The sequence below is a fragment of the Parambassis ranga genome, chromosome 2 (assembly GCF_900634625.1).
Source record: "Parambassis ranga chromosome 2, fParRan2.1, whole genome shotgun sequence".
Taxonomy (NCBI): domain Eukaryota; kingdom Metazoa; phylum Chordata; class Actinopteri; family Ambassidae; genus Parambassis; species Parambassis ranga.
In genome coordinates, this window is record NC_041023.1 from 44,527,153 (window position 1) to 44,537,984 (window position 10,832).

Below are 10,832 nucleotides of genomic sequence, written 5' to 3' on the forward strand. Positions count from 1 at the left end.
TTCTGTTTGTTAGTATTTTAATGATGCATTAACTCATTTGGTTGTTCCAGGTTTTAGATGTTTCCATCATCACATTAGTCTTTGTGTCCATTTGTCCCTCCAGGTCTCCCTCAACAACATGACTGTAAGGAGGAAGAGATCCTGTCTGACCAGCAGCTCTGTAACCAGGACAAAAGTTCCAGTCTGGACCCCTTTGACCCGACTGTCATCCAATACAAAGAAGAGATCAACCATCAGGACCCACTGCTGAACATTATCCTGACACCTGAGATACAGTTACACAGAACAGGTATGTGAACCTACAAACAAGCAGTGAATCCTGTGACTCCTGGAGGCTGCAATTGTTTTGAACAAGAATGTATTTTCTGATCATCACATTAGTATTGTTGCATCAATTCATTTGGTTGTTCCAGGTCATAGATGTTAATGAGGCGTCTTTGTCGTATCCGACCAATGAGCGTATGTCTTACAAAGTCGCTCATATCTCAGGAATGATGTTGTCAAGTGTGACCAGCTGGTGAGTCCTGCTCGTGTCAGAGAGTAAGGACATTTAAAAACATTGATTTTCTACTGCATGGATTCTACTGTGGCCCACGTTATGACTCTGTCTGTGTCACAGGTATGACAACAAATGTGTCTGTGTGTGTGTGTGTGTCAGACTCAGACAGAGGGATTCAGATGGTGATCCGGTTCCTGTGGTGATGAGAGACACCATTATCTTCCTGTCAGAGCAAGGTAACATTCACAGATGAATCCGTGTCTCATTTCAGAGGGCATCGCTGTCAGTAACAACTGACTGTGTGTGTGTGTAGGTTTGGAGATTGAGGGTGTCTTCAGACGGTCTGCCAACGTGACTCTGGTCAAGGAGGTGCAGCTCAAGTACAACTCAGGTAAAAAGCCCATTTTGTCATGTGACTTTTGTTCACATGTGAGTTAACCATGGCTTCTTAGCAGTGCTGAGAAGTCAGAATCAGAATGACTTTATTTATTATAAATTCTTTTTTGTTACAAATAGAAATCAAAGAGAAATTGAAGTTGAAATTTATAATAAATATCTAAATACCTAGACAGCATTTAAATCCCTGAGGTGTATGTAAAGAAGAACATATTTACTACTGTATAAAAACCTTTACATGGTAAAGAGCATGACATGAATGTTCAGTGTCTGAGTGACTGTTACAGTTCAGAGTTCAGTAGATTGATTGAGACAGGCAGGCAGTGGTGCATCGTGGGAGTCGGAGTCTGTTGCTGAACGAGCTCCTGTGGCTGGTCAGCACAGTGTGGAGCGGGTGGGAGGGACAGTCCAGTATGGTCTTTATTTTGGACCACATCCTCCTCTGACACACCTCTGTCAGAGAGTCCAGGTCCTCTCCCACAACATGGCCGCCTTCCTGATGATTCTGTTGAGTCTGTTGATGTCCCTCACCCTCAGACTGCTGCCCCAGCAGACAACAGCCACCACAGACTCAGAGGACTTCCTCAGCATCGTCCTGCAGAATCTTTAGTGTTTCAGAGTTTTGTGCAGCTTTTGCTCTTTCAGACGAAGTAGAAGAAAGAAGGCTTACAGCTGAGCGGCTTTGTGTGTTTCAGGCCAGGCAGTGAATTTCAGAGACATGGAAGACGTCCACTTGGCTGCCCGAGGGGAACTGCCCGAGCCGCTGCTCACCTACCAGCTCTACAACGACATCGTCAACTTGGCCTGTATGTCAAGACCATTAGTCCAAGAAGTCATGTTGAATATAGTTGAATAATCGGTGGTTTCTCTAGGATTGTTATTCACGGTGGCATTTGATTGGTTGCAGCTGTATCCAGTGACAGTCAGGTGACCGTCATGAAGACGCTCGTGGAGTCTCTGCCTGAGGAGAACTACGCATCACCGCGATACCTCATCACATTCCTGGCACAGGTACAGCTCTGACACCGCACTTCCTTTCACAGTTGTGCATCTGTTTCTGACAGCTGTGTGTGTGTGTTTGTGTGTTTAGGTGTCAGCCAACAGTGAGGTGAACAAGATGACCAACAGTAACCTGGCTGTTGTGTTTGGTCCTAACCTGCTGTGGTGGCGGGGCAACGCCATTGGGCCGATCAACAACTTCACCCGGACCCTGCTGGACCAGCATCACCTGGTCTTCGCCTAGCTTTGTGGCCAAAACTGCTCTTTAAGTTGTTGTCTTTTAATTTCTCAAAGGCCAAATCATCATCATCATCATCATCATCAGTGGTTGAATATTGGTGTTGTGTTGTTGATTTAAAAAAAATAGAGGGCTGTGTCAGTTGAGGTGTGTGTGAGATTGTTGAGGTGAACAGGTGTGTGTGTGCATGCATGCTTGTGCCTTATTTGTTCCCCTGAAGTGATCGTGTGATTAACCATCAAAGTGCCAGTGTGCCCGTTTTGCCATAGATTAAAACAGCAAGAGGTGCGTTCAACACGCTGCTTTGTTGAGCACAGCTCTCCTGTAATGAATGATCACGGGTTTGAGAATCAACATTTCATATATTTATGTTTTAAAGGAAAAAAAAACATCACATGCAGTCAGACAAAGAATGAAGTCTGATTTATTTTCTTGCTTCTTCAGCCAATAAGTTAAAATTCACTACAGCTTGTTGCACATCTGAATCATCCTAACAAGTTAACATGTTTTCTCAACTCTGCTGCTCGATTACAGTTCAGTCTAATCTATGGATCTTTGTACTGTAACTGTTGTCATGGTGACAGTGAACAATGTTTCTCCGTGGGAGAAATGATTTTGGTTTCCAGCATTTATTGATACTTAGTGATGTTATTTTCCTAACTCCTTTTTTCATCCTTTACTTTTGATATGTTGTGGATCTTCTGTATGTAAGATATAAATATAGACTGTAACATCCATGTGTGTAAACAATAAACAGATGTTGAATGAACATTTAGTTTTTTTCTTACTGATATTTATTTGTGTAAACAATCATGTACAGTTCAAATCAGGGTGCCCATTAATATAACACATGTTTCCATTGAGTAAAGGTGAAGTGACAAACTTCAGGGTGTGCATTTCAGAACAGCAAGGATCTTTTTATATTGTTATTTATTTGAAATGTATCCATGACAGTAACAAGGTTTAGGCACAGTAGTTTCAGGGAGTATATGAGCCGAGAAGAAGTCCAAGCATCTGAACGAATGGCTCAGAGGGTTAAGTGAGTGGTGGACTGTGAAGAGTGAAAGGCTGACTGAGAGGAGGTCCAAATGCCTGGGCGAGTGGCTCAGGTGGTAAAGCAAGGGGTAAAGGGAGTGATTTGTGCCCTTGAAGAGCCAGGTTCGATTCCTGGAGGGTGAAGAACAAAGACAGAAGATCCGGAAGGACCGGAGGAGAAGAGGGGGGGCGTCCTGGCCCCCCGAGTTTCGGGGGTTCGTGAACAGGGGGTTATGGAGCCAAAGGTGGTGAGAGGTTGAGGGTTTTAGAATTGTTGGTTATGTTTAAAGTAGTCTTTTAGTAATCTGACTAACTTACTAACTTACTAACTTACTTACTTACTTACTTACTAACTTACTAACTTACTTACTAACTTACTTACTAACTTACTTACTTACTTACTAACTTACTTACTAACTTACTAACTAACTTACTAACTAACTTACTTACTAACTTACTTACTAACTTACTTACTTACTAACTTACTTACTAACTTACTTACTAACTTACTTACTTACTAACTTACTTACTAACTTACTTACTAACTTACTTACTTACTAACTTACTTACTTACTAACTTACTTACTAACTTACTTACTAACTTACTTACTAACTAACTTACTTACTAACTTACTTACTAACTTACTTACTAACTTACTTACTAACTTACTTACTAACTTTATAGAATAAGGACCATCACGCTGATTCTAAGAATTAGACAACATACTCAAAAAAAGGCGCACAAAAACAAACATACCTGCATTGTTGCTTCCACTAACTGCTTCCACCATTTCTGTTGGGTCTGACATCACTGCGAAGCTCCATCAGCTTCCTCTCCTTAGCCTACATAAAAAACATATTCAGTTCAATTATTATATAAACCCACAAAAACAGGAATTCAACACAATCAGACTACAGTGATCCCTCGTAGACCATTATCAATCCATCATCAGTGCGGTGTCCAAGCATATCAATGATCAAACAGGCAATATTCACTTGAATGAGGCGGGGGTCACAGCTTCAACAACCACATTCAGACACATCCACCACATGGGTTACAACTGCTGAGATCCTCGGGCTTTAACATCTGTCTAGCAACTACAGATGAAAAACAGCCCTTCGGCTAACTCTGGCATATTTACACACATTGATTATTATGCACTGTTCCTGAAATACATACATCAAACCAAAAAAAGCTGCTTGTAAGCCTGAGCCAACGTACAAAGTGTGCCTTTCATTCAGGACTCAAGGTCTAAAACGTTACAGAAAAAACGAGACACATTGAAGCAACGCGCCTGCACTTGGACAATTTTCTTCAACACACTCCGCTGCTTATCTAAGCAGCTTCATCAGTTCTAATGACTGTGAGACTACCAGAGGGTGGACTGGTGGACAACCCGTTGTCCTTGCTGTGAGCATCAACATACATTCATCAACATTGCTCAAATATTAGCAGCTCATGTACTGGCACAGCTTCATGCAGCCATTCACAGTACACCAAGTCTGTCCACCAAGTCTGTCCACATCAGGAACTCTGTGACAACCTGCTGGGTGTACCCACGCTTGAAACACACAACAGGAAACATGGTACCCCCCTGTCATGGTGAGAAAAGAGAGGGGTAGCATCACCTCCTGAGAGAACTGCTGTTCGCTCTTTCAAGACGAAGCTGGACCTTTTCAAGTGTGACAGTGTGAGCACTTTCTAAAACTTCAAGCCAATTAGAAACTTCGCTAAGAAGTTTCACACTTTCTGCCTTGGGCAACAGCTCCTCCTGCTAATCCCTTCCTCATTGAACAATTTTTTATACAGACTTTCAAGTGGACACCTACAGCTTGAACTCATTCATCTGCAAGGAAACGCTGCATTAAGAACGCATTTTGAAGCAACTAACTACTTTCTGGCTACAGACTGTGTCTGAGAGTGTCTAACCAAAGACCACAGTAGTTTCCCGATACGTTTATTAAGTTTAAGTTTAAGTTTAAATTTTTATTAGGACTCTTTTTGTTAAGGCACAATGTTCACCTCGAGTGTGACACAATTTAAACCAAATGTCAAATTGCCCGATCCCAAGCCTCTGTGCATACAAACCATATACACTCCAAACAAAGCTTCATACCATTATCGATGCTATTTTCATGCACAACATGTGCAGTGTCCAATTTACCTGACACTTGTCCACGTTACGGCATTCCTGCGAGGCTACAGTGGCTATATGAGTACATACAAACTAGCCTACAACACCCATCGCTTCACTTTCACTCAAGAACTACATTGAACTACAACACTCCTCCTCTCCACTTCTATTTCCCCAAAGCACATACAAAAGACACTTTTTCCACACTACAACTACAACAACCCATCACACTCGTCCTATTGCTCAAGGTTTCTTCATATTAAAAGGGACTTTCTATCTGGGGGTCAGAACCCACCTCACACTGAGGAACCCCTCCTGCTGACGGGAAGACAGGACAACTCCAGCTTTCTAACAGGTCCAGACTGCACTTCCACATCGACACGGGCCTGCGGAAAGACACAGTCAGCTTAGTAGTCGTACCTTTTTTGAATAACATCTTCCACAGGATTCACAAACTCAGTGTTTGGCTTTGTGTGGCAGGCGATACACTTCTGTATTTCACTAATGAATACATAATCAATTTCAAACATTTACTGGCAACCATTTTTATCCACATACAGATTGTATGTGATGATTGTAACTTCATGGCACGACAACGTTCACACAAACTGTGTGTACAACCTTTAATGACACATTTAAGGTTGTACTCTTTGAAGCACAACCTTTAATGACACATTTAAGGTTGTACTCTTTGAAGCCACCTTATCACAACGTCAAATGTCATTCACTCAATTGTAAACAAATACACCATATTGTACGGGACAATTTATTGACTACAACACCAACCCTTTGACATCAGCAAAGGTGAAACCAAGTCACTGTTTTGCAAGTCAAGACCGCCAACTCCAGATCCTCTAGTCCTGTGTAAAACACACAAAAATATAACACATGCAATCATGTAAACTTTAAATCTGCCTTAATTTATCCAAACACACTAGATTATTCCAAACTCAGAAATATGAGCAAACCATAAAAGTTTCCATCGATCACTTTTATTCAGTCATTTCACAACATGGCATTAGTACAAAAGGAAAGGTCGCAGGCTGGAACCATTGACAGTAAAATGACTCGCTTTTGGAGCCAGCCCCCAGCAGTTGCGGCGTGAATTACAAGTTTTGACACCTCCGCATGGGCTTCAACTTTGAGCCCCGAAGGTTGCCGCTTGGCTGGAACACACCGAGGCCAGGGGAGTGACATCACCGGAGCATCTGGAAGACAAGAGAAACAGTCAGTGATCACATTTTACTTTGTCATAACACAAGTCTGGCCAAAACTGTCCAGGTCAAGATCCCAACTCTGGTACAGAAGACCATTATTAAACAAGGTTAACATGACAAAGTGTAGCAAAACCTTGGAATACATATTTATTGACAAAAACACAAGCAGGTTATCTTTTGTCCCCCAGCTCAGATTCTGGTCTTTACTCCACCCCCCACCACCCCGGTGGGGTGGAGTGTGCCATGACACCATTGTTGTTTTGAAATGCCACAAAATTTCCCAGTTATCCACAGCTTTGTTCCGGGTTTGGATGCGTTTGTTGTTGCAACTGTTCATTTTCCATCCTTGCCATTTACTTTAGCAGTCATGCGCTGCTTTGTTCAAACACTGTGTTTGTATTTGATTTGTCCACAACATCTCCTTGCCTTCACTGTTTCATATCATACGTTACATTGAGAAATCGTTGGTGCCCGTTTGGCGACACATTTGGCGTTCCTTGCTCCTTTTTTGGTTGTTGTGTACGCTATCACTCCCAGTCAAGTCACCCACAGCACACAAAACACACCGCCACAAAACTAATCGACTAATCCACAAGCTCAACTCCAACTAACATCATGTCGGCATTCTAGGATCTAAGCTACAACATCCACAACCCTGACCCGACATTGCACAACACAATACCACCCAGACCCTCAGTCAGTCAATAATCCAGAACCAAATTCCTGGTGAGATTTCCAACACGGAGAGTCATTTGAAATCCTGCCCGTTGGGGTTCTGGAGACAGGGCAAAACACTGTTTGAGTGTTTGGCCAAACCTAAAACAAGCCCTTTGACCTTTCAAAACACCTGAAAACCACACGTTAGAACACCTACAGTTTCAAAAGGTTTTACAGTACCTCGACATCTGCAATACACTTTTGGTGCGGTCTGAGAGAGAACACTAAACCAGTTGCTGTAGACCACGCTGGCAGGCAGAGGCGACGATGCGCAGATGCTTCGGGGTGATCTTCATCTGCAGAGGAGAGGACAGACCATTTTAAGACAGTAACCTTCCTTTTGTTAATTGCCGTTGACAATCTGTGACACAGAGTTCATCGCACCTAGTTGAAAAAGCTGCAGTGGCCACTGAATCCTTCAATTTCTTCAAGGTCTATGGGGGATAAAACGATCACAAAGCAATATTGTAAGTAAGTTGCTCGGGTAGGATGCATTACCATGACATGCAGACTGAATAACTACACATCCAGGCTTCTAAGGTCACACAGCAGTAAGGCACCCGTCTTCACTGGTAGGATGTGAAATTCACACTTCAAGGTGACGAATCAGTGGTCCTGTGAAACAAAAAAAACTGTGGTAAGGAATAATGTTCACTGAAAGGACGTAAGATAAGTTACAAACATACTTTACTCGCAGAAATCCAGCCTTCCAGGTGACGAATCTCTGGTCCTGCAAAGCAAAAAAACCACAGCAGTATGGCAAGTGTCTTCACTGGCAGGATGTATTCAGTTGCAGACATATTACCTCACTTGCAGACATCCAGGTGTCCACTCAGTGGTTCTGTGGAACAATAAAGTCAGAGTGGTAAGCAGGCATCTTCACTGGAAGCATGTGTAGAGAACAGTTGCAGACATGTTACCTTCCTCGCAGAAATCCAGCCTTCCAGGTGACAACATCAGCGGTTCTGTGAAGATGAAAACGGCCATGAACGCACTCATATTTCCTCCAACAACCCACTGTTCTGTTAAAGCCCTCCAGTGCTCAGACAGGAACCTCCAAAAAGCCCATTTACAGCTAAAGAGTAATATAAAGCACCCATAGTGGCTGTGAGGACTGCACTAACACAGCCGTGCTGACACTACACTACACTACCAACTCCATACATACAGGAGAAGTGCACAAAAGAAAATTACATGTTACCCACGACTCCCAGCTACAGCTACACTTTTTTGTTTTAACAATTTACTTTTGTCGCATTTTGTACGCTACAACTACTTGACATATTTTACATAGTTAAAGGGAACACTGGCACTTTACCTCTCCTTTAACATATTCTATCTTTAAGTTAATGTACTGAAATTTCCTGCCTAGTTTAGACACTGACACCTTAATCTGTCTTACTTCTATAAACTACTTTTATTGATGTTGAAGAAGACTCTCGTCATCCAAGTCATAATTCGTAGAGAAGGTCGAAATTAACCAAAACTACTATTATTGTTACGCTCTGTTAAACACCAACGACGCACGTCTTATCTAATGAACCTCATTTTGCCACCATTAAAGGTGATATACGCAACATATAAACTTCACTTTTAGGACGACAGGTTTGAGCCTCTACACTACCGCTTTGACCGGTTTGCCTGCTAAACTGTGCTATTTAATATGTCGATTAACGTGTCCTTTGCTGTCACCATTTTTATGGCATTGCTTCAAAACTGGTCAAGGCTGCCAGTTTTGTAGCATTACACTGTATTCATTCCCCCTTTGGGTGTTGCCCATTCACAGTCAACAAAAAAAATCTCCATCAAACCACCAAAGACCACAGAAGCACATGGTAAGACACAACAACAAACCCACAACACAGAACCACCACAACAACAACACTAACCAGATGCCGGCATCCACACACCCCCTAAACAACAACCACAACCTCCTAAACAACTGTTGTCACTAAACACTAATTTAATCTACTAAATTCTACCTTAACTCTCTACTACTAATTTTATATTATATATAAATCTATATATTATTATAGTTAGATGGCAAAGCAATGCAACAACTATGTTAATTTATCTAATTACACTATGAATAATATAATTTTTATCACTAAATAATTATACCGCCTGCGTGAGGGAATAAAATATGAGGTGAAAAACAAAGAAAACAGGCCATAGAGAAAGAACAAGAAAACCGATAACCTGACACAGCGGGACATGAAGACGTCTCCTCAGACCACAGGCAGGGCCTGGCACTGGTGCTGTGATCGTCAGCTGAGGACGACAAGATAGACCATTTTTAACAACACATAATCTGCAATGCAGAGTTAAAACACTGCAAACATGAGGTGAACATGAGTAAAACAAAACGCTGATGGTGCAGATGTAGTTGTAGGCCTCGTAAGTATTCGCAGTTGAGGACAGTGGCAGAAGGACATGCCTGACGTTGCCACTGTTCCTCCTCGCAAGTTGCTACTTTTATCTGAGCGCTAATCCTCTGCCAAAGAGCGTACCTTTATCTGCTAGGCAGGGACCTCTAGCTGATCTCTTCACAGGACAGCAGCTGAACAAAAACAGCAAATTCTTTAGGTTAGTGTGTACTAGTGTGACCATCACCAGGGAAACAGCCAGGAAATATCCACTCCCCTTGTTGAGTTCAACCCACTGCGATGTCTCCCAGAAAGCACCAAGGGAGGCCTTCAAGGCCCGAAGAGGGGGAGGACACAATTTACAACTACATTCGGCTTGAAACAAAAGAAAACTTCATGATGACTTAAGTAAATGAAAACAAGCAGACAGTACCTGTAGTAGCTTGGACCCACCTCTGCAGTCTGTGCATTGTTCCTGAGCTCTGCGCCATGTGCTCTGATTATCACTGCTTTCAGGTGTTTCACTGGAACTGCTGCATTTCTCCTGTTCACCACTAGATGGCGACAAACATTCTTAGTTTGGAAGCATTGACTTTATACTGATATTAATAAAACATTTGAATGTAACACGTCTTAGTGTTAACTGAACAAATTAATACTGCTTCCCTCTTATCTTTGTGTTCCCTCCTTCAACTCTGTAATGAAGTCCAGATCATCTGCTGTCAATGTTTATGCTGTTTATTTTAAAAACGAGCCATTTTGTGTGTTTTTGTCCCAATTTTCAGCACCACCCCTTATATAATTGGTGATTAAAGGGTTAAAATCCTGGGGGAAAATGATTTTTTCACTACTGTTGATTAGAACTGAAGTTAATTAAAAGGTCTATGCAAAAAAACTTCAAAAAAATATTTATCTGATACATTTTTAAAACCGTTAAAGTTAGGGGACGTTTTTGTCCCGAACAACACATAAGGGTAGTGTTTGCAAACAGTCCATGAGGGTTAAGCACCAAGCTTCAGTACTTCCTCCACCACTGCTGATGACTGATCACAGGTGTGAACAATCAGCCGGTGACGAGTGGAGCAGGAGCAGCTGCCCATGCTGCAGAGACACAAACAGCAGCAGCACTCTGTGACCCATGTCCACTCTGTGTGTCCTCCAAACAGTCTTCCTCATGTGCCGTCTCTGCTCATGTCTTTATCAGGACAGCAGTCAGGTCCAGCCCTCTGG

The 10,832-nt window shown here is 42.3% G+C and overlaps 2 protein-coding genes and 1 long non-coding RNA gene across 5 annotated transcripts in view; 2 read left to right on the forward strand and 1 right to left on the reverse strand.

Moving 5' to 3' along the window:
• Positions 1–10,832, forward strand: part of LOC114449940 (major histocompatibility complex class I-related gene protein-like) — a 212,787-nt gene that overhangs the window by 156,614 nt on the left and 45,341 nt on the right. The window lies entirely within an intron of this gene.
• On the forward strand, positions 198–2,851 carry LOC114450097 (rho GTPase-activating protein 1-like). Of its 3 annotated transcripts, XM_028428030.1 has the most exons (7): positions 271–289; positions 414–517; positions 659–735; positions 813–890; positions 1,591–1,701; positions 1,803–1,906; positions 1,986–2,851. In XM_028428030.1, the coding sequence occupies exons 3-7, from the start codon at positions 702–704 to the stop codon at positions 2,136–2,138; spliced, it is 480 nt and encodes a 159-aa protein (XP_028283831.1). In that variant the 5' UTR covers positions 271–289; positions 414–517; positions 659–701; the 3' UTR covers positions 2,139–2,851. The 3 variants fall into 3 exon arrangements, with proteins under 3 accessions (XP_028283822.1, XP_028283838.1, XP_028283831.1); XM_028428021.1 differs by having other exon boundaries at positions 198–540; XM_028428037.1 differs by lacking the exon at positions 414–517 and having other exon boundaries at positions 251–289.
• Positions 3,121–6,177, reverse strand: LOC114452623 (uncharacterized). Its single transcript, XR_003672296.1, has 4 exons — positions 6,089–6,177; positions 5,598–5,688; positions 3,925–4,010; positions 3,121–3,299 (listed from the first exon to the last, which is right to left on the reverse strand). It is a non-coding gene; the product is annotated as an uncharacterized LOC114452623 (long non-coding RNA).

Coding starts and splice junctions, on each gene's coding strand:
- LOC114450097 (XM_028428021.1), top strand. CDS start 702: ATGAGAGACACCATTATCTTCCTGTCAGAGCAAG. Junction 736..812: donor TATCTTCCTGTCAGAGCAAG/GTAACATTCACA, acceptor GTGTGTGTGTAG/GTTTGGAGATTGAGGGTGTC. Junction 891..1,590: donor GCAGCTCAAGTACAACTCAG/GTAAAAAGCCCA, acceptor TGTGTGTTTCAG/GCCAGGCAGTGAATTTCAGA.